The sequence below is a fragment of the Peromyscus californicus genome, unplaced genomic scaffold (assembly GCF_007827085.1).
Source record: "Peromyscus californicus insignis strain IS unplaced genomic scaffold, ASM782708v3 Scaffold_11__1_contigs__length_118956290, whole genome shotgun sequence".
Taxonomy (NCBI): Eukaryota; Metazoa; Chordata; class Mammalia; order Rodentia; family Cricetidae; genus Peromyscus; species Peromyscus californicus.
Window position 1 is genome coordinate 66,771,722 of NW_026294402.1, and position 24,620 is coordinate 66,796,341.

General features: G+C 38.5%; 1 protein-coding gene across 7 annotated transcripts in view; it reads right to left on the reverse strand.

Annotated features, from left to right (window-relative positions):
* Tcf12 (transcription factor 12) overlaps positions 1 to 24,620 on the reverse strand; it is a 282,155-nt gene that overhangs the window by 26,646 nt on the left and 230,889 nt on the right. For all 7 annotated transcript variants that reach the window (XM_052713833.1, XM_052713826.1, XM_052713818.1 and 4 more), the window contains 5 exons: positions 14,377 to 14,482; positions 12,932 to 13,071; positions 12,308 to 12,452; positions 11,922 to 11,986; positions 4,322 to 4,400 (listed from right to left, as the gene is read on the reverse strand). In XM_052713833.1, coding sequence (XP_052569793.1) covers positions 4,322 to 4,400; positions 11,922 to 11,986; positions 12,308 to 12,452; positions 12,932 to 13,071; positions 14,377 to 14,482 — 535 coding nt within the window. The remainder of the gene's footprint in view (positions 1 to 4,321; positions 4,401 to 11,921; positions 11,987 to 12,307; positions 12,453 to 12,931; positions 13,072 to 14,376; positions 14,483 to 24,620) is intronic.

Here is a 24,620-nt window from a genome sequence, read left to right on the forward strand (position 1 = left end):
CAAGCTAAATGTCTTTCTGGTAATGGAACATTAACACCATCTCCCTCTGTGTATAGATTCCAATGTAATAATTAAAAAAAAAAAAAAAAAGCATGGTAAATATACCAAAATCTTGGCAGTCTTGGAATACTGGTGTCTTATTAGCCATAGATGAGACCTCTGAGTGGGGTGGTAGTCAGATTCCAGACACAGACCATAACATTAGCTAGCATGCATCTGATACTAGATAGAGCTATAGCTTCATCTCCTTGTAAAATTAGCATGAGAATAAAATACACAGGTTAAATTTAGAACCATACTGGTGCCCCAGCCTATAATTACCAACGACTGCATACAGAATAGAGGAAATGAACAGCGCAAAGGCTGCAAGTCTCGTGTGACTTAGAATAGGCTGCGTTCCTTCCCTTAGCCCCTCACTTGATGTTTGTGGCTGAACATGTCCGCAGGGAGAGCACGTACTTTGTGGGAAACAATTTCTTTAACTGTCCTGCAGTCTATTTTTTTTTTTTTTAAAGTAACCAGCCACTCTAGAAATGTGGCTCTTAGTTTAGAAGGATTACAGTAAATTTACTTATTAAAATTTATTGAACATATTTATAGGAAGCAAGCTAGGTGGTGACTAGGGTTAGAGCTGAATTATTTCTGGGAAGACTTTGGTCATATCTAAATTTATGCATGTTTCTGATTTGCTCTTACTCTGATCAGCACTTAGAAAGTACTTCCTTCACCCAGTAGAACTGGTTCATACACAGAATGGATACTCTCTCCTGTATAGCTAAGAGCATGTCTAGGCCTTAGTTCACTTATTAGTTCTCTCTTGTTTCTGAGACAATGTCTTACTATGTACCCTTGGGTGGCTTAGGACTTGCTTTATAGACCAGGCTGGAAATCCATCTGCCTTCTCTGTATGTCCTTCCCTGCTGGGGATGTCTTTCTGTATGCTGTGAATGTGTGTTGCTCTGATTTGGTTGATAAATAAAACGCTGATTGGCCAGTAGCCAGGCAGGAAGTATAGTATAGGCAGGATAAGCAGAGAGAACTCTGGGAAGAGGAAGGAGGAGTCAGGAGTCGCCAGCCAGACACAGAGGAAGCAAGATGTGAAGGCAGAACTGAGAAAAGGTACCAAGCCATGTGGCTAAACATAAATAAGAATTATGGGTTAATTTAAGTATAAGAGCTAGTCAGTGGTAGGCCTGAGCTAATGGCCAAGCAGTTTTAATTAATATAAGCCTCTGTGTGTTTACTTGGGTCCAAGCGGCTGAGAGAGATTTGAACAGGAAAACTTCAGTTACACTCCCCGCACTGCCCCTGCCCAGCCCCCTCAGTACAACACAACGCTTGGCTCTGAGTTATTTCTTACTCCAGGACCCCAGTAGTTTCTCTTTGTAACCTCACCGTAAACTCAAGCCTTCAGCCCCGCCCCACTGGAATCCTAATGCTTACTGTTTCCCACAATATACTCCAGTCACCCTTTCGACACATGACTAGATGAGGAGGGCAGCCACTTTCTAATATCCAGATTTGTGCTGCACTCTTTCCTTTATACTCACAAAAATACTCCTCCTATTCAAATTCTCTTCATAAAACCTGTGCCCTAACCTGACCACAACTCAATCTGTGGCTGTATTTTCACAACTCATCTAAAAACTTAGTGAAGTCAGGCAAGTGATTTAACACTGAGGCATGCTCCCAGACAACATACACGAATGTTTTGATTAAACTGACATAAACCTAAATTCAACTTTTACTGTGAGGTTCTGAGTACTGCTACCAGGTCCTAACATTACAGACCTTCTTCATCTATATCCCAAATGAAGGTAAACAAAGTTAAGGAATGGTTAGCTCTTATCTGCCTCCCAATTCCCATATTGAACATATTCTCCTAACATAAATGTGTGTCGCTTTTTAAACTGTAGTAGGCACAGCCAATTTCTCTTTCACCTTGATGCCAAAGTCCTGAGTTTGTTCAAGGGGATGAAGGGATGGACCTGTTCTGTTCTAATACCATGAGAGGATAATTCTATCCCAACTTTGGATAAATCTCAATACCTAAGATAAACATGGCAGGTCCCCTTCAGATGCAGGTAACTGAGGTAGGCCCAGTGCTGGCCAATAAAACATAAGGATAAATTGACAGGAGAGGCTTCAAGAAAAGATTTCTTAAGAGACATGGAGGGAAAAACGGTCTTTTTTCTTATACTGGATACTGTTTGTAGTGTCTCAATTGTCAGAAAGAACCAACCGCTAGGAGGTAGAGCAGGGGCTCTGATATGCAGATTCACAGCTAGCCTGCTATGGGCTTCTTGTTACCTAAGAACAAATGCTCACACACCTTTAATCCCAGCACTTGGGAGGCAGAGGCAGACAGATCTGAGTTCAAGGCCATCTTGGGCTACACAGCAAGTTTCAGATTAGCCAAGCTACATATGTAGTAACATTCTGTCTCAATGATCACCCCCACCTCCAACAAATGCTCTTAATGTTCAAGCTAGAAGGGATCAGAGTTCCTTTTCCTTTCATCCCAAGCTTCTTAATAAGCACAATGTCTTAGAAGCATCCTCACAAGTACTTGAGATAAAAATGTATGCTCCTGGAGTGGAAATTTCTGGAGGAAGATGAGATGGATTTACTCAAGAATGACAGCCATGAAGCTGCCTGTGAGGGAGGGTCTGTTGCCTGTGTGTCTGTCCTCACAGATCCTGTGCTAAGTCAGACTGATGGTCAGGCATAGGGAACAGGGCTAACTGTGGACAACCCACTTATTCCAGATACCACATCAAGGCCACATAAAGTACAAAGCAATCTGTACAAACAGGAGCTCTGGTTTGCTGTTTCCTTTTCTTGTGACTATGAACATTTATCACAGTGCTTTTCCTTCCTCCCCGTCTCTGCTCTACCATAGTGTGGGTATTCACGTATGCAAGGGAAGTAAAGACGAGAAAAGACAGGAGAGACACGCCTTTATAAATACAATCTAACTTGGTGTTTCAGTAGCATTATGTGAAAATGGTTCTCTATGACTGCTAAATTCAAAACAGGCCTACCAAACATCATATAACCAGTAGTCTACATTTTGAGTAGTTATCTGAGTTATAGAGAAAAAGACTAGGACTAGTTAAACCTCACTTAACAATGGAGGAGACCTCAGACTTGAACCAGTCTGTTTCACTCACACCTTCTTAGACACTGAGCACCAGGCTCCCCTCCAGTAAAGGCAGACATGGACACATCAGATGACAAAGTGCAAAAACAGGCTGTGGCAAAAATTATGCCAAGGATTTTGGTAAAACAGTGCCAAGATAGAGAGCAGGGCTAAGTGACATCATTCTCCCTGTAACTTCAGCTCTGTTAAACAACTCTAAGTCAATGGGTCTTTCATCATCTTGCTTAAGTGAGCAACAGCTGCTTCACATTTCCTAGACAGCTGAAGCCATGTCTTTGAAAAAGTGGCCTAGCCTGCTACTAGGCAAGAGCAGCTGCTGCAGCTCAGCATGTCCCCCCTGGAATGTGGCTGAGCAGAGACCCAGGACTAACAAAGCACAGGTGACAGACAATAAGAGTCCTGACTTCAAGGGACCCTGCACAACACAAGAGTGCTTAAAGGAAACTACCACTGTCTAACCGTGGCTAGACAGGAAAGCAGAGCCGCTGCTGAGGCCAAATGCTGGGGAGGATGTGGTGATTCCACCCAGTTGTCTAATAATGTCTCCTCTTCAAAACAAACATACTTTTCTTCAGCAAGTCCCTCCCTTCCAAATGTTGCTTAGAAAAATATGGGTACGGTTTTAAAATTATTGCTTGAATGATATTTTCATGACTTTATTTAATACTAATAAAAATTACCATTTATAATTATAGTATCTCAACAAATTCATTCCATAGGATAGTTCTAGAACTTGTCAAAATTAATGTTCAAAATCAGGAGAAAGGAAAAGAAACTGAACCATTTCAGCAGCTCCACTAATGCTGCTCATCCACAGCATAGTCTTTTTCTCAACAGAAAACTATGCAGTCCCCTGGTAAGTTTTCATATAAAAACGTGTAATTACAACCTAGTAGTCTCAAAGAAGTTATCTAAGTTACAATAATGGGTATTGGAAACTAACACAGATTATTTAAGAACCTAGGATGATTACGCATAAATAATTCAAGATGAGCAAATATTTCAATATTTCTTCAAAATGAACTCCAGGGACAGTTTCTGATATTTATTGTCAAAATGATTTTTTCATAATTTAAATAGGATTTTACTGAAATGTTGTTGAATCAGAATTATTTTCAAGTAGAAGACTTGTATATACCATGAATAAAAGAAACTCACCTGTGAGAGGTGAAGGAGATCCCACTGGTGTTGATGGGTTGGATGGAAAACTACTGCTTGTGTGGTCAGGAGAATAAATCTAACCAGAAAAATAAGAGATACACACGTGTTAGATAGCAGTGAAAATACAAACCCATTCATGAAGATGTCTCTGTGATCTTGGTCACCCTACTCCAAGGCTCACAGTGAAAACACTTTCATCAAACTGTTCTTGTCACCAGACACCAAAGTAGCTTCAGTTTTCAAACTAGGACAAAAAATATTATACAATTTCAAATGTGAGAGGAATAACACAGATATATAGTTCTTAATTATTGTTGTCGGAAAGTTTCTAATGAAGACGTGAGGTTGGGTATGGGTGCACCCCTGCAATTATCAACACCTGGGAGGCAGAGGCAGGAGGATACCTAGTTCAAAGCCAGCCTGGGCTACACAGCACTAACAGGCCATGGAGAGTAGCCCACAACTGTGACTAGCACTTGGGAGGCAGAGGGGAGACTGCAACTTTTTTTTTTTTTTTTAAGCAAAGAGCCTTTATTTTTTTTCTTTCCTTTTTCTTTTTCTTTCTTTCTTTTTTTTTTTTTTTTTTTTTTTTTTCCTGGAGCTTAGGACTGAACCCAGGGCCTTGCACTTGCTAGGCAAGCGCTCTACCACTGAGCTAAATCCCCAACCCGAGACTGCAACTTTAAGGTCCCATATTTGCAGTGAGTCTTTGCCTCAAAATAGAAGAAGCTATTGTAAAGTTAAAGTATCTGAAAAGTAAATAATCTTTAAAGAATATACCATCCAAGTAATATAAAAATGATAATCTCACAAAAAAAACTAAAAAAAAAAAAAAATAGGGTCTTTTAGGTCGTTTTGTTATTGGTGTTTGAGTCAGAGTCTAGGTTAGGTCATCAGGATCCCAACAGGCTCAGACCTTGCATTTGTGATCCTCTTGACTTAGGCTGCAAGGTCTGGAGTTGTAAGTGTGTCACATGAAGCCTGGCCATTATGCATCAAAAAGGTCTTTAAGTCAAGCATAGTGGAGCACTCCTTTAATCCCAGCAGAAGGAGGCAGAGGCAGGCAGATCTCTGAGTTTGAGATCAGCCTGGTCTACAGAGTGAGTTCCAGAACAGCCAGGGTTACACAGAGAAACCTTGTCTCCAAAGTAACCACCACCACCACCACTACCATCACTACCACCCCCACTGCCACCACCCTCGTTAAAAACAAAAACAAAAACAAAATCCCCACAAAACTTTGAAAAACAGTTTTTTTTTTTATGTTTTCCCTTCTAAAAAGCTAGCTAAAGAAGATTAATAGTTACCCCTTACTCCTTTAAAAAGTTACTCGTCTGTTTTAGCTCCAATAATTGTGTATTAAATTAAGCTTTCTCTCAAAGGACACTAAACTTCTACAAACATGTCTCAATATCTTTATCATTGTGACTCATTTCTTATGTTCAGGAGTCAATTGTACTTTTTCTTTTTCTTTTTTTGGCTTTTTCAAGACAGGGTTTCTCTGTGTAGCTTTGCGCCTTTCCTGGAACTCACTCTGTAGCCCAGGCTGGCCTCGAACTCACAGAGATCCGCCTGCCTCTGCCTCCCGAGTGCTGGGATTAAAGGCGTGCGCCACCACCGCCCGGCTTTGTACTTTTTCTATAAGCAACCAATGTTAACTTCATAAAGCATGTAATACAGCATCGATGAGGGAGGGAGGGAGGGAGGGAGGGAGGGAAGGAAGGAAGGAAAAATGATGACATTGATGGTGAAGAGAGAAGTGAGAAAATAGTCACAAAACTGCATTCACAGATTAGTTTGCCTTGCTGACCATCACTCCTCACCCGTGAGAACCAACTGTGAAAGCCCTGGAGAAACAGCAGCCTCCGTAGCAGCTGGCAGCTCCTACTTCTGTGCTGGTGCTTACAGGGTATTCTGAGCTCTCCATTATCTGTCTCCTACTCTCAAAGCTTGCCAAGCCGCTGCTGTGCTGACAAGTGATGAGGGATGGTAGAAATGGCAGAGCCTGTGCTAGGAATTCTCACTGGAGTGACTTTTGGGCTTCAGGTTTACCTATGTTCCATCTCTTTTACTCTCCAGTTTCCTCAAAGGTTTCCCCAGAATCCCAAGTACCCTCCTCTTCTCTAGTCACCACCCGGTTTACACATGCTGGTGAAGGACTCCTGAGCTAACAGCTCTTGCCTGACTTCTCCACCTGGGCAGACGAAGTAGGACATGTGAACTCCGAGTCACCACTCTGCTTCCTACCCTCCCCACCTTTTCACTTGTTCCTCTATTTTGGTTTGTGCTCCCCCTTTTCTTTGGCCTGGCTCTCTCCTTTGTAGATACCAATATTCACAATTCTCAGTTTCTGGGATAGGTACACATCATTCTCATACCGCTTTATTTATTTTTTAAATTTTTTTTTTTTTTTGGTTTTTCGAGACAGGGTTTCTCTGTGTAGCTTTGCGCCTTTCCTGGAACTCACTTGGTAGTCCAGGCTGGCCTCGAACTCACAGAGATCCGCCTGGCTCTGCCTCCCGAGTGCTGGGATTAAAGGCGTGCGCACCACCGCCCGGCTTATTTTTTAAATATTTTTTTAACATAAAACATTTTATGTACAACTGCAGGAGAAATAATACTCAGATAGTATGAACATAAAAACAGGTTATAATCTAAAAGTCTAGGGTTATTTTAAACAGTAAAATATTTTCTCTGTAGAAAATAGTATAAACGATAACATTTCCCAATAAGCCCTTTTAAGCCAAATGATAGCTGAATTATACATATAAATATTGATTAGATTCTGGGATACAGAAGAAACCTATCTTCATCTGTTCAGAGAGCTGTTTTCCTTAAGCCTCACACCACTTTAAATCGCATATGTAAGTGTGTGGAGGCCACAGGACAACCTCAGGTATTGTTCCTCAGGAGATGTCCATCTTATTTTTGGAGACAGGCTGTCTCCTTGGCCTAGACCTCTGGCTGGCCGAGCCTTAGGGATCCATTTGTCTGTCTTCCCAGTGTTGAGACTTGTTTGTTTTTTTCAAGACAATTTCTCTGTGTTAACATCATTGAACTCACAGTGATCCACCTGCCTCTGCCTTCCAAGCACTGGGATTAAAAGCATGTGCCGCCACCACCTGGCTCCAATACAGATCATAAAGAGTGATAAAATTTGCTATAATACTTATCAGTAAGAAGATTCTTTAAATGGTGGAATGCATCTTAATATTTAGGTAATGGGGATCAGTAACCAAAGTAAGAAAGTGAAAGAGCTTGTTATATATAGTTCACTTCACTCCAAATCTATAGCATGGTATGAATTTTTAGAACAATTACATGGTAAGGTTCTGTGACTGGTGAGAATCAGTGTATCTCATGCTCAGGTAGGCAATGGCTTTCTGGGTGTGAATGGATTGCCAATTTTTTCAACTCTGCCCTTTCAGTGAAGCAATCCCTAAGTAAGTCAAATGCTGGTGAGAGTTCCTTTAAGTCAAAGAAAACAGAAGTTATACTTCAGAGTCATGTATGATCACTATTTTGAGTGATAGGAGAATGTTCTGATCCTATACTCAAAACGCGTGAGCTTTTGAGAATCATGGTGTAAACAGGAGAAGTTATACTAAAATGTATCTTTCTCAAAAGAAGTTTCTCCATGTGTATAATAGAAGTCATTTTTACCATTTATTCATTACATTTGCGGTTTGATGTGACACCACACAGAACTGTTATTCATTCTTTATCTACATTTTAAAAAAGGGAGTAGGGTTCAATTCCCAGCACCCACATGGCAGCTCACACCTATCTGTAACTCTAGTTCCATAGGATCCAACACCCTCATACAGACATACAAGCAGGCAAACACCAATGCACATAAAATAAATAAAAAGTTATTTATGGGTAGGGCAGATGAATGGCTCAATTTGATCCCCAGGATCCACCTGGAAAGAGATAGATTCCTGTAAGTTGTCCTCTGACCTCCACACTTTGATCATGGCATGTTTGTGCTCCTTACCTCCTCCCAACAAAACCAAACCAAACCCAGTTTTACTCTCACAGAGAACACTCAGGGAGGGAGGAAGACCACGAGCACACCAAAGCCTTTCAGACCACTCCCCCAGCCTGTGTCTCTGCAGACTCATTCTATAGCCAAATCACAACGGAATTACATTAGTTCATAAAAACTGTGACTGTTTTAGAAATCCTAAACGCCAGGCTTTTTTGGCAAAGAACATTCTAAATAAAGATTTCTTTCTCTATTTTCTGGTCAGAAAGGACTCCAATATTGTGTTTAAAGAAGAAAAATGTCACTTTAAAAATGGAGGTGGCAGTGACTTAAGAGTCTAGGGCAGAAACAAAGTCAGGGCTCATTCTACATGCAACCCACAGGCACCCACAGTTAAATGGCCAATGATGAATAACTCCCTGCACCTTCTGCCAGGCTTAAACGGTAATATTCCTCATTTTAGTGCAACAAATGAGGCTCCTCCTCCTATCAGTCATGGTCCATTCCAATCAGTAGGGTGCCAATAAAGCCAGAGGCTAATGAAAAGAGCCTCAGACAAAAAGAAACAATGGAGAGCTCCAGGCCCAACCCTGGAACTGAGAGTCTAAGGTTTTAAACACTGAAGCTTTTGCACATTTCAGTTAATCTTTATTATGCTAATGTTATTGAGTCTAAGGAACAAAGAAACTTATTTCATGAATTACTTCTAAACGTCAACTTCCCTGGATTTTCTTTTCTTTTGTTAGAGACTACTGACCATTTAACTATCTAGATTAAAACACACACATTCTCCCTCTCTTCTTCCCTCCCTGGCTCACAGAAATCAAAACATAAATTATCACAAAGAAGTCTGATATAATCAACAAAGTTAAACAGTCCTCTCGTTTGATCTCTTCTAAATTAAAGACTGAATGTTTTGATATGGTATTAGGCACTGAAATAAACCAGATGTTTCTTCCTCCATATAACTCTCCATGGGCACAGTCTTAAAGGGTGATTGTCTGGCAAACATTCAGGGACACACAGACTTTTCCTTTTCTTCTATCTACCCATGTCTATTATCTAAACTAGTGCACAATCCATAGGGCTTTGGGGACTTTGTGTAAATACCTTCATGTACAATTCTCTTTCTTGCTATCCTGAGATTAAGACCACAATTATCCAGGCTTAAACCTAAAATAAAGGAACCTTTGCAAACGCATTATCTGGCCTTACATGTTTAATCACGCAGTATTCCGTGTGTTCTTTAATACCTAAACTGCAGAACAAAGGTTGTACTCTCTGGTGTTTCACACATGAAAGACCTTCTAAGACAACTGGGAAACTAGAATTAACTTCTAAAGACAACAGCAGTGTTTTCTCATCAAAAGTAGATGCTGTATTATATTAAAGATGCCACATTCTAGCCATCTGCAATGCTTAACGTAAAATTCTGATACGCATGTCAGGTTCTCAGATGTAATCCTCATTAAATTTCTTCCTCTCATCTCCCCTAATTCTTCCAATCACCAGACAACTCACTGTTTTTGCTTTTTAGTACATTTTAAACACTACACATCATTTATGAGAATGGGAGTATATAAGGAAAACTGGAGAAACAACATTGTTTGGGGAGATAGAAGGAGACTGAGGGAAGGGATAGGAAGTGTGCATATGAGGGTCTGCAGCGATGGAGCAGATGGAATGCATCACTCTCAGCTATGACAGAAATGATTTATGGAATGACCTGGCTGTTCCCGCCTAGTAACAACACAGGATGAGAGAGCTGAGTTTCCATGACAACCAAAGCCCACCCACTAGCTAAATTAAACATTTCTTCCTGGCTTCCACTCAGAGTGAATTCGGATTTTTCCTCCAAATGCCATCCTGGTTTGGCTAGTATGCTGTTCATAATATGGAAGGAAATATCAAGGATGTCAGGGTAACTAAAGTAAGCTTGAAGGACTCCTGAGAACATCACACAGTCTTGTCTGCCCATACAATGGTTTCCATATATACATTTTCCTCAGAAAAACAAAAACCTGTGAGAAAAAAAAAATGACTCCCAAATGGAGGTTTTATTTTTAAATTTTGCTTAATATTGAGTCAAACGCTACTTGTCCTCTTACATATGAATGAACTATCTGCTACTGGTTCTTATAAAATGAGGAGGAATATGGCATGCCAAACAAATACCAAGACCAATTTTCTTCCTACACACGAAGTTTCCTTCAGTGAATAAATTCAGAAAACAGAAAGGACAGCTCTCTTTAATCATCCTGAACACCTCTAAGACAGTCCCTATAGCCCAGCTTCCTAGACACCCAGAGCAGTGGAGAGGAGCAGTCTGAGGCTAGTTAGGTGGGGGTTCTTTTGTATATGAGCACTATCCTTACTAGCTACTGATCCCCAGGGCAAACTACTTAATCTCTGGAGCCCAAGTCACTTAACCTTTAACCCTCAGTTCCCACACCTGTAATGTAGGGGCAATAATGCCAACCTTACAGGGTTTTCTTGAGGATTAAATGAAATAGGGCATGGAAACGCTTAGTGCCAAGGAACTAGAAAGCACTCAGACCACAGCTGATCATTTCTGTGGGTTTGTACCACCATTATTATTACATATGTTCCAAGATTAAATCCAGCAAACATTTACTGTGCTCCATTGTGTGCAGAGTTCCAATATGTGGCAGAAGAGTTTGACTTGGCTTCATTTCTCAAAAAATTCATACTTACAGCTATAGAGAAAGGTTTATTTACTCAAACAATACATAAAGAAGTTTCTTTCTTCAAGAGCTCAACAGCTGCTCACATATCAGAGTTCTACTTTTCCTATCAACAGCAAATGTTTGAGAAAGTTCATTGGACTGCAGACAAAAATGTAAGAAAACTCTGAAATTCTAAAAGACATACTGCTTAAGACTAAAAGAGGAAGGAAAAAAGTTAAGGTCTAAGGAGAAACTTCACAAAACAGAAAATAATTTGAATTTGAATAATTAAATTTGAGTCTTTACAGACAATAAATACCCTTCTCTCCTTTCTGGCTTTAGCATTTCAAACTAATTTTAACATTTTAAGAGTCAGATATACTAAACTGTTATCACTGTGGTCCTTACTGTTTTGATGGGATAAAGACTAGCTGTACCATATTATAAAATCTCTTTCAATCAGTTTCATTCATTTTAGCACAAGTCTTTCAATGATTCTGAGCCCCACCCCTTGGTTTCTGAGTGAACCAGCTGTAGCTGATTGTTTTTTCCTAATAAATAAAAGTATTTTCCATCTTGTGTAAACCCTTATAAAGGCATTTCCTTCACATAAGATGAGTTGGATTTTTTTCTTGGCTTCTCTTGATTTATTTAAATGGGCCACTTGAGAATTTCAAACACATATATTTCCCCAAATTCCTCTGTTTTACCTGTATCTGTTCAACTCAAATAAAGACGTATTTAAATGAAACTACAATACAGTTCTTGTAGGTATGGATCAGGGAGGTGTTATCATGAACTAATTTAATGGTATGTACCAATATAAATAGAAAACAGCTGTTAAAAGTGTCGTAACTATGCCATTTACTGTCCACAAAATCTAAACCCTGGTTCCTCAGTAGAACGTGTACCCAATACTTACAGATGCCAAAGCCTTTCCAAGCGCATCACCCGTCTGTGAGCTTCCAGCAGCATTCCCTCTGGCTCCTGGATGGTTCAAACAGGTAAACAAATCAAGAAGACTAGCCAGAATGCTACTTTCTTCCCTTAAGCACGTACCTATTACTTAAAGGGTACCTGGCTTGTGACCTCACATGTCACAGTGAATCAGGAAACACTATGTGCTATTTAACAAGCTATAAAAATAAAGATGAGTTCCTTATTGGTTTTTGGATTAATGAAACTTAAAGGTTAATTATCTTCTTTCATTTTTATTTAAGCTAAATACTAAATATTTAATTGAACAATATGGATTTCAATAAAACTCTCAAATTAGGATTAGGAAGCTTTCCCAACTCAGAAGCTCACCTAGAATGCTATCTGATCCATTGATGGGAGGAGTATGGGAGGCAGCAACATACGGTGAGCTGCTGGTGCTGCCACGGTGGAAGCTGGACATTGGCGGAAGACTTGTGTTTATGTCTGTAGGTGACACGGAGTGTGGAGGATAACTCTAGAAGAGGAAGAGAGACATAATCTATTACATGTGTTCTGTAGGCTGGGGATACTGTTTAGTAGTAGAGCACTTGCCTAGCATGCATGAAGGTTTCAGTCCTTAGTTACGTGTTGCTCACACGATCATGCTCACACACACACACACACACACACACACACACACACACTCACACACACGCACGCTCACACAATCACACATGTGCATGCACATACTCTCTCTCACACACACAGAGATAATAAATAAAAAATTAAAGCATGCATTTTCTGAATAATATGAATGTACACTGGACAATCTGCATAAAAGGTTAAAATGAGCATGATGTAGGACAAGTTAGTATCTAGTGTGACAAGGCAGTCACACTGAGAAGTGTCATGGTAAAGTAAGCCTATAAATACTTCCAAGTTCAGAAGTTTTGGCATAACTGATTTTTACACAAAAATAAAGATGTAAGGACAAAATATTATTTGATAGCCTACCAAGCGGTCATGAGAATGAAGGCTGCCATAACTACTGGACTGAGACATGTGGGAAGTTGAGGTCCCCAGAATTCCACTAAAACCAGGCTGGCTCATCCCGTTTGATGAACTCCAAAGGTCAGAAGAACTGTGGGTCCCATCTAAGATAAAAAGAAAAATAAATACAAAGTTTTCCCTAGCCAGAATTTTTTATTTTGATTATGTAAAAAAAAAAAAAAAATCCAAAGGGTATAATGGCGATTGGTTTCAACTGTCCAGTTGCTACAATCTAGAATCATCCAGGAAAAGTAATTCAGTGAGGGAATGGCTAGATCAGACTGGCTGAGGGAATGTCTGTGAAGAGTTTTCTTAACTGAGTTAATGGAATGTGAATGGTACTATTTGTTGTCTGAACTATTTAAGCCTGAAAAAAAGTGAGCTGATCAAGTGAGGGCACATGCATTCACTTCTCTCTGCTATTGACTCTGATGTGCTGAGCTGTGTAAATCCCTACTGCCTTGACTTACCTGCTGTGATGGACTGTTACCCTTCTCTAAGATGCTTTCTGTCATCTTATTACAGCAACAGAAACAAATGATGCCTGCATATATGATTCCTCCTATCCAATCTAATGTTCGATCAGGGTTTCTTCCCTCCTACCCTCAAAATTACTATTTAAAAAGTAACTTATATAGTTAAAATAAAAGCACAACTGTAGTAGTGGGTTATTATAACAATCCTCAAAAAACATTTATTTCATACCAAGAAAGGTAATACATACTTGAAATGTAGGGGGCAAGTTGGATTTAATTTTTGGCTAAATGTTGAACCAAAGGCCTTAACCCATAATAAGCAACACAGATCATATCAGACACTCGAAAATATGGAATAGAGAAGTTTCTCTAACAGCAAGCTGAGGTAAAAAGTGACCACATTATATGGTGAAGCTAAGTGAGATGTCACAGTGACTTCATCTACAGCATAGTCAAGGAACCATTTATGTAATGATGTACAGCTCCCACATACAGCTCCTACATACACACTTCCCACAATACCAAACCACAGGAGACCAAGTAAAAATGATTTGTCAAGACAGGAATTAGAAGAAATGCAACACCTCTTTTCCTTAACAGCTACTCTTTATGGAACTACAATCCAAACCATAAACCACTACTGTTTCTAGCTTTCATATTTCAACATTCTAGAGCAAATCATGGCGGCTTTGCTCATTTTTCTCAGTAGTAAATGATCATTTTAAAGGTTTGTTGGATAATTTAATTAAATTACAATTAGCAATAAATGCCCTTAGAATATTGTATGGCTAAATTTTAACTGACTTAGAAACATAAACAAAAACACACCACCTAGAAAAGTACCGTCTGAATTTCTGCACAGCTGTCTTTTCTTATATTTAATGCCAGCACACCAACAGCTCTGGCTGGCTCTCAACTGCTGGTAGTGCTTACCTTGCATAAAGAAAGTGCTAGCGAACATACTGGTTGGTGGCTTGGGAGATGGATAACTAGGAGATTCACGGTTGAAATCGTCAGAATTTGGGGATGGTGCATACACCTTAAAACAAAACAGGAGATTTAATTAAAATGTAAATGATTATTATATTACTTATATAGAATGAGTTCTATGTTCCACAAAGAACCTAAAAAGGCTCATCTACTAATCTCTATTAGTACATGTCACAAACAGAAAGATTGCTACATAGCTGACATCAAATTCGGTTACTAACTACATGTTTCTTTTCAGCTGGTTACTAGAAAATAAATTACTTCAAATATTAACGTATTCCATCTTGTTATGACATTATAGTAGGTGGCTGAAAAGGCCTACGAGACTCAGAAAGGAGAACACAGCTTTCTTAGCAGTGTGTTTTGGAATATTAAGCAGCACACAAACTTTCCACTGTTGTAAACTTGGTCAGTTCAAACCCAGGGAATGAGAGGAAATGTTCCTGGTACAAGGCAAGCATGAAGGCCCAGCAATGTGGCTCAGAAACTTCCTTAACTTAGGAAATCAAATCAAATTCTGCTGAGAGGGCTTGGTTCTGACATTTCAGGTATACTTCCAAGTTTGGCACATAATCTTTAAGAAAAAGATTTTTAATCATTAGGGCAGCAATACTTTCCTTTAATGAACGTTTGCTCCAGATAAGGAAAGCATGAACATTTTGAACTATCAAATGGCCAACATTCACAATCTTTGGGAAACCTAAATGGGCAGCCAAATAAACAGTGAATGACATATGACCACAGCATACTGAACCTTAGAAGGGAAACAACAATAACAAGTAGTTATGTCTGAAGCCTGGCACAGAGGCTAATGCCTGCACCCCTAGGAACTCGGGAGGATGGATGGCTTCAAGTTCAACCTAACCTTGGCAAGAGTGAGGCTGTCTTAACATCAACCCTGCCAAAAAAAATATGTCTTAAACGGAAAAAAAAAAAAAAAAGCCACCTATAGATTGTAAAGTACACCAGAAGTATGAAAAAAAAAAAAAAAAAGAAAGTGACTAATTTCAGCAGCATAAGAAATTAGCTTTATTTTAATTTGTTGGGGGTACATCCATTAAGTTTCACTATAAAGTAAAAAAAATTAAATTTTACTTAACTAGGGAAAGTTAGCATTATCATTATGGAAACAAGCCACAAAATACACATTGTTTGCATAATCATTGAGATTTTCTGGACTCATATAGAAGAAACTTATCAACAGTTACATCTTAGAAGTGGGGAAAAGAACTGCTAGTATATATTGTAGCATTTTTAACTCAAGCACATGCTTTTAAACAGTGGTAAGGGGAAGAGCTGGGGTTCAAAGGACACAGCTCACTGGCAGAGTGAGCTCAGCAAACAAAGCTCTGGGGGTGCTGCTGGTTTACACCAAGGCTAACTGGGAGCAATTTTAAAAATTTACAAAAACTAGCAATTATAAATTCACAAGCTAACAAAATTTATTCTTCCCAAAAAGGCACTAACCATACAGATTTCTCAATCTTCCTGAACCTCAAATCTGTAAGGTGGCTCTTATCCTGTACCTCACAGGGGAAGATGAGATGAGGTAATGTATATAAATCAAATATTTAGTACAGTGCTTCTGATAGTGCAGGAAGTAGCCAGTAAGAGTTAGCTAATATACCATTACTCTAGCATGCCAACAGAAGGAGTTACACTGTTTGGTACCGGTCAGTTTTTAGCGCCATTTGTCACAGGTTTTGCAAGATTCGACTCTACTTATATGAGCCCAGTCTATTGTACATAAAGGCTAGAAAGTCCTTTCAAGTCTTCTGCTAGTCCTGATAACACTAGCACACACGTGTATTTTTATTTGGACTGGTTTTCATGCTTGGGAGAAGCTATGTTCTTAGGAATCACACAAAAGTTCCTGACAGGAGAGTGTAACATACACATGTATTTAACACATTTTTCTATTTTACACTAATTTCATAAAAGATTGCATTAGGGGAATGGCTTAGCAGGCAAAAGCACTGGCTGCTCTTGCAGAGGACCCAGGTTCTATCCCCAGCACCACATGGAGGTTCACATTTATCCATAATTTCAGTTCCAGGGGATCCAATGGCCTCTTCTGGCCTCCAAGGGCAACAGGCATGCAAGTGGTGTACAAACGTATGTACAGCCACCAAAACACCCACACACATAAAAAGAATAAAAAGATTAAAAAAAATGGACTTTAGTAGTGTAAAAAAAGAAACACCACGCTAGATTTAAGTAACTGTGTGTGTATCTTACAATTTTTTTTAGGAAAGGAATCTGACTATATTTTTTTTCTTAAGTTTCACCTTCCAAAGCCTGGCATGGTGGTTCACACCTGTCATCTCAAGACTTGAAAGGCTGAAACAGGAGGATTTCCATAAATTCAAGGATAGCCTCAGCTACATAGCAAGTTCCAGGGTAGTTTAGGTTACAGAGTGAGATCCTGTGTTAACTAAGTAAATAAGCAAGCAAACAAAGAAAATCAGCAAAGCTTCAGTTTCCAATCTTAGCAAAACTGATGTCATTTGCCCTTCTCTCTATAGAATTTCCTAAGAGAAGAGGACACAAAAAACAGAAAGTAGAGGAAATTTCTGCCTTTGCTGAGAAATACAAATCAGAATCAAACGTAGAAGACAGTATCAGAACATATGCTTTTCATTACAAACCTATTCTTACTACACATACACTTGATCAGAAATAACTCTCTAATTTATCCAATTCTATTCAAGTTATAGCCCAAAATATGTGAAACTCACACTTGAGAATTATAAAAAAGTTCAAGTTTTGATATATCATTTCATGCAACAAAAAGACCTACATAATTTATCTTAAAATTCAAAATGATTTGCTGATTTATATTTCTTTGTCTTTGGTACTTTCATTTCCTTATATGCCAAATAAGATATACTTATGATTCAAAACTTTTTGTAAGTTTGCCTTTATGACAAAAGTAAAGATATATATCTACTTTGATTCACAAATTGCAGATAACCAAAGAATGATGGCTATCACACAAAGCGAGGAAGCTGAGGCAAACAGAACAATTAGAGGAAAACATACACATATTTAGTTGCACTTGAAGACTCTGAAGCTGAACAGTAAAATGAGGCCTCACATTAGGGGCAAAATTTGTTTTTAGAGATAATCTCTGTACACAGATTTTGGGAATGAAAAGAACTTTTACAACATAAAACAGGACATGGTGACACATGCCTTTAATCCCAACACTGAGTTCCAGGCCAGCCTGTTCTACAGAACAAGTTCCAAGATAGCCAGGGCTATACAGGGAAACCCTGTCTTAAACAAAAAACAAAACAACCTCCTCCAAACACCATAAAAAAGATAGATTGTGGGCTGGAGAGATGGCTCAGAGGTTAAGAGCACTGGCTGCTCCTCCAGAGAACCTGAGTTCAATTCCTAGCAACCACAAGGTGGTTCACAACCATCTATAGTAAGACCTAGTGCCCTCTTCTGGAGTGCAGGGGCACATGCAGGCAGAACACTGTATACTAAATAAATAAATCTTAAAAAAAAAAAGATCGTACAAATAAAGACTGTAACTAAAACCCTAAACAACTTTACTGTTTACACACTAGCACAAGTTCATCATACTAGAAACACTTTGCAGTCTGTGGCTCTCAGAGGCCCCGCACTGTTCTAACTTTGCCTTTGGCACTGTAGCCATGGCCTGCAAAACACAGATGCAGAGTACAGACCAGCAGTTGTGCCAGTCTCGAGTTCAGATCAAAGCACAACTGATGTGGTCAGGGAGTTTATTAGCTCCAGATGTGGAAAAACAGTCAGCCAGTTCCACAAAAAGAGCAAGTCTTTCCTTGTTACAATCAGTACTGGCCACAAATTAAAACCAGACTGCTTATGTCATCCGATCACCTGTACACAGATGCCAGTTTTTTTTTTTAATTCTTTTTTAATGATACATTTAAATCTCAAGGATGATTCTGTAGCACAATTAACAATCTTAAAATTAAGAAACAAGTTAAGGAGTCCCTATGCTTTAAGATGACTAAAATCTACCAGGAGTCAAACTATTTTAAAGATATCAGAGAAAGGGACAACTAAGTATTTTAAGATGTTCTATTTAATTTCTAGACAGGAAGTTGCTTAAAATTCCAGCTTTGGTTTCAGAAAGTCAGGCACAGCCAGCTACTGCAGAGGTACTATTTTGCTTTAAGGTGTTAAGGTACATTTTCACTATCTGCTGAACTAACTCAGAGCACAACTGAAACAAAGCTCATACTTCTTTTCCATTATCATTAAGTCTGGTTGAAGAAAATAAACTCTTATTAGTATCTTGAATGTTCTCATCCCATATACCCCAGAGTAACTTTAAAAAAGACAGCCCAGCCCAGCCCAGCCCACTTCAAGGATATCTACCACAGTGACTATGTAATTATGCTCAGAATGTTTTACTTAATGCAACCAACTGGAGCCACTTTGGCAAAGACAGATTCCTCTCCACCTTGGATGATTCAGTTGAGACATATGAATGATCCCCAAATTTGAGGCAGGGAATTCTGGAGCTCTAAAGGTTGGCAATGTACACTACAACTCTTTTCAATATACCCATTTTTGTAATTAATATTGGAAACAGCCCTGCACAACAAGGAAACACATTGAGTCTGGTAACTACGGCGAAAAGATGAAAAGTAATAAATAAGTAAATCAGAAGCTTTAGCTAAAAAGAAAAACAGATCCATAGTCTGATGGCTGATATTTTGAATAGCTCAAATGACGAGCAGGGGTGAGTGTTCTCTAGAATGTGTGACTATTAATTAAGGGGCCCTTTCCCAGAACATGAGAAGACCTTCAGGTGATAAGGAAATGCTATCCTAAGTGCCACGCAATACAGCAGCCATTCAGCAGTGGCCATGTGAGATGTAGATGGTACAAAAAAAAAAAAAAAAAAAAAAAAAAGGAATTTTACATTTCATTTTCTTAATTTAAACTACCACACATGGGTAAACAGTCCTTCACTCAGAAGTTCAGACTACACAAAATACTCTGAAAGAAGCACTTGAAATCTCACACACTCTAAGGCCTATGAAAAAGCAATCCAAGTTCTCAAAACATTTTGAAAACTATCATCTAATTAGGAATAAAGAAACATGGATGGCTGGGTGTGTGGCTAAGTAGTAGAGCACTTGCCTAGCATACCTGAGGTCTGGGTTGGATCAACACTTCCAGCATGCAGAAAAGGAAAAGTATATACATTTTTCTGAACATTCTATGTGCAGACTTTTATTGGCTCCTTTGTCAGGATGGTTTTAATAATAGTTCTTTTTAAGTTTCAATCAATTATACTCAGTATCATTAAAAAATTTAATACATGCTAACATAGAAAACTAATATGTCAATAGTCTAGGCTAGTAACAGAAATTATCTTCAGTACATTCATGACAACCTCCAAAAATATATAAAAAAAAAATCACTTGACTAATTTATCTTATCATCACAGTTTTAAAATAAAAACATACTATGCCGGGCGGTGGTGGCGCACGCCTTTAATCCCAGCACTTGGGAGGCAGAGCCAGGTGGATCTCTGTGAGTTCGAGGCCAGCCTGGGAAAAGGCGCAAAGCTACACAGGGAAACCCTGTCTCGAAAAACCAAAACCAAACCAAAACAAAACAAAAAACATATAATCATCTGAATTATCTCATGGCTTATGTAATGATACTATACTGTAAACAAATATGTAGTTTACAAAATCTATCTGAGCACTTAAAACCTAAAAGGGGGAAAAAATAAGCCCAAATCAATAGAAAAAGAAAAATCCCAAACTAACAGAAACCCTGTATTTAAAAAAGAGAGAGAATTGACGCCGGGCGGTGGTGGCGCACGCCTTTAATCCCAGCACTCGGGAGGCAGAGCCAGGCGGATCTCTGTGAGTTCGAGGCCAGCCTGGTCTCCAAAGCGAGTACCAGGAAAGGCGCAAAGCTACACAGAGAAACCCTGTCTCGAAAAAACCAAAAAAAAAAAAAAAAAAAAAAAAAAAAGAGAGAGAATTGAGCCCCTGGGTGTATAATGTTAAACCATGTACATTTACGAGCCAGCACTCCAGGACTAAGGACAAAAATGAGGTATTCTTAGACAAATTTACTTTTCAATTTAGTTACTGCTGATTACTTATATTAAGCTAACACACAATGGTATACAACAGAGTAGTTCTATTTCTGAATTTCTAAGACCTGAATTTTTTAAAAAGAGGCTGTTAAATAATAAATAATATTTGGGCGTTAAAAAATATGTTACAACAAGTGCCAGATATACAGTAGAGGACTTAAGACAGTTCTGAAAATAATTTCCTAAATATTCTTCTAACTACTTTGTGTCCAGTATTTGTAAACATACAGATCAATGTGTACACTAGGTCACATACATAGAAACAAACTAACAAACCTTTAATTGATTTGTGGAGGCTGAAATTCAGGTCTTTCTACTTTGTTTCCTCTCTAATCAAAGTTAAACACAACCTCATAAAAAATTACATAAAGATGTTAGGGTCAATTTATAAGTGCCAGTTTAATTGGATTTGAAAAAAATCTTAATGCTTTGAGTATTTTAATACAACATTAAAATGGCAAATTTTGCCATAAAGTCCAATCCATTACTAGAGTTTTTATGGTAATTTCAATGTAAACAGAAAAGATTTAGAGAGTTCCAACAAAGCTGCATAGATGCTGAACCCACAGGCGCCACCAAGCCAAGTGAACCCAGTGCAGGGACACCAGTCAGTTCTGCCTGAGGTCCTCCTCTTCACATCAGTGTTACAGCATACTGGGCATCGGTGACGGGGAGAAATACACTAAATTCTGGAGGTTCCCCTCTCTTTTCCCCCAATCTCCAGGAACATTTCTAGAATGCAAAAACTCTCCTCTCTAGACAGTTGGTATTTACAGTTTTCTGTGCAAAGTATCTTGAAATCAACTGCTGGCTCGCTGAGAAACAAGCATTTTAATAGTACAATTTTTAACTGTGTAGAAATTTCCCCCACAAATGAGGTATATCTTAAAAATGGACATCACTGAGTATATTTCATTGGTCTTATAAATGCAACTGTTTTTCAAATAATGATAATCTTTCTTCAGAAAATGGTATTTCTAAGGAACAGCTTGGGTCTCACTTTCTTAGGGTAATAGGCTGAACAATGTGCATCACCTTTCAGTTATCTACATGAAAAAAAAAACTTCTTTGAATTCATATATTATAGTCTCAGCACCCTCACAGATTTATGCAAATGTTCTTATCATTCAATGTCTTTTTCAGAGAATTTTTGCATGACTTCATGCTTCCTATCATAATAATGTTACACTTAAGATGCTGGGCCCACAGATGGTCTGCACATTTGAATTCACTGTATGTTCTTCTCCCACAGTAACTAACATTAAACCCCCAAAAGAACACAACTTCAATTCTATATACTTTCACATTTTTGGAGGGCATGTGTATGTGCTTTTAATAATGATCATTAAAAATATTCACTTGAAAAAATAAGTCTTATAACAATTTGCAATGGAATTTGACTTCGCTACTATTCTAATCCTTACAAAGAAAGAAATTATGTGGGCACAGAAAGGCTAAACCAATTTTTAATGTAACAAATTATATTAGAAGAGGGAACCAGACAGTTTAATTTCTTATGTTTTTAAACACCTACAACAATTAACAGGTGTATTATTCAAAAATCGAAAATTCCTGCTTGACTTGGCTGAAGATATATGTCAGTAGTAAAGTGTTTGCCACCCATGTGTGAGGCCCTGGGTTCTATACACAGCCACAGACAGACAGACAGACAGACAGACAGACACACACACAGACACAGACACACACACACACACACACACACACACACACACACACACACACACGCACGCACGCACACACACACACACACACACAAAGAGACATAGATCTACACAAAGCCTGACAAGCCACACCTATAAGAACTGAGACAACTGGCATTATGACCAGGCATTCACAATTTATCTGTAAAGGTATTCTATTGTTTTCCCCAGTTACAACTGCTAAGCAATAATAGACTATTTTAGCACAAGTGGTAACAAAACCTGATTTAGTTCACTGTGGAGACAAATTTACTTGTAGGATGATATAAAGGAAAAAACCCATCTTGGAGATGGAAAGAGGCTCAAATCAGAATTTATGTTCTCAGTAGGGTTTAAACAAATTACTTTATGCCTCTGAATCTCACCGTGCTTATTTATGAAACGAGGCTCAGAGCACTTAGATGAAGACAGCTTTCTGACTTAAAGGAGTCAGACATAAAGGTTTCCACATGGTCTATGGCCTGGAGTGGCCTTTGGAGTAGTATTGGTTTCTGTTTTTTTTTATCCAGATGCCATCCAAAAAAGTTCGTCATTCAAAATGTATTCCAGTCTGAGTTTAAAACTTTAACTTTTGTCCTGACTCTCATTGGTTAAAATACTTGGAAAGTTTGAGGTATTTTTGGTTCAAGGCATCTTGAACCAATTAACCAACTAAACAATAATAATAATAATAAATTAATTAAAAGGTTACTCAGATTACAGACAGGCAAAAATGCCAGTCTTAATGCTCCTGCAAGACTTTCTACATTTTTGCTTGAAGAACATCATTTGTGTCACTAAGAGGACTGAACGCAAGCTAAATTCTTAAAATGAAGACTCAGAAATTTACTATTCCTTGGTATTTTTAAAAATCTTAAAAAGGGTATAATGTTCAAAAGTAGTTCTATTTCCCCTACTTATCACAAAGATTAATACTTTACAGTGTACTGCATAGTATATAGTCACACACGTGACACAGGACATCTGTTTTCAAATAGTGGAAAAACAGAGTTAAGTCTGTTACGTTCGCAACAATACAACACTAACCACACACTCGTAGTAACACAAGGCTCTTCCTCTCTGGTTAATCTCTCTTGTCCTAGCATTTGATTGGTTTTATAAAAAGATCTCAGACCCTAAGGTACATGTAACAAAACTGAAAACTTAAAAAACAAATGCTGGAAAAGAAAAGGCATTATGTTTTAGACCAGAACTACTCACTCTCTCTCAGAACACCTGCTATGCTGTGTTAACAATGAAATCAATGGGCACTTACTAGCATTTAAAATATTAATGTTCTATATATCATCTTAAATCAGTAAAATGAGCTGAAGAATAACCTCAAACTTAACCCATTCACCACCAAAATTCCATAAAAATTCCTTAATAGTACATTTGAAGAACATTTCATTTTAGAGTCAAAATATTAATAAAGTTTTACTTTTTACATGAAAGCTTGGTAGGCTGACACTTTCAGATGATGATGATATATTCACATACTCTTTGGTTAGCATAAATACACACTCTGTAATACTCTTACTGAAGAAAACTGAAGTTATTAGAGAATCATGTCTAAAACAGTAAGATGTGTAGACTCTCACAACACAAAACGGAGACAATGCACGACTGCTTCCTGTCTTTCCAGAACATGTAAATCACCCTGATCTATGTGAGGCACAGGCCATCCATTTTCAAGAAGCACATCTCTACCATACCAGCTGTGCCATGCACCATAACCTGGAAATGCTTCCTACTATCAAAACCGTCCCCCCACCCGCCTCAGTGCAGAACAAAGAGGAAGGCTGTGCTGGAGTGATCTGAGCTACAGTTCATGCTCCAGGGCTCTGGGAAGTAAACTTTATTGAACTTACATGTGTGCATGCTCACATAGCTGCATGCCACCTTTAAACAATAGACTGTTTTACTTAGAAGTGAACAAAAAAGAAAAATATTTTTACATTTGAAAGGCAGCTAGCAAAGAAATTATCCACCTCTCATATTCTCGAAAGGTCTTGAATACAGGAAGCTTGAACACATACTTTCAATGAACTTAAGTATTTTTTTGGCCCGACTGTCATCTGCTAAGAACGCTTACTCAACAACCCACAGATAATCCACTAGACGGATCCAAAAGGCTCCAAAGCAGCCGAGAGAAAAAAGCCTTCTACCAGTTCTCAGGGGCCTTCCAACAGCACACGCTACTTTCAAACACTTTCAATTGGCAAAGAGGAAAGAGTGACCATGCCCAACTTTTTACTCTTTTAGGAAAATGTAATTAGTTTCTCAAAACTTAAAATACATTTCTCCAAAAATCACTGAAGCTACAATAAATAAATTTTTCATAAAATATGAGAGAATTAAAA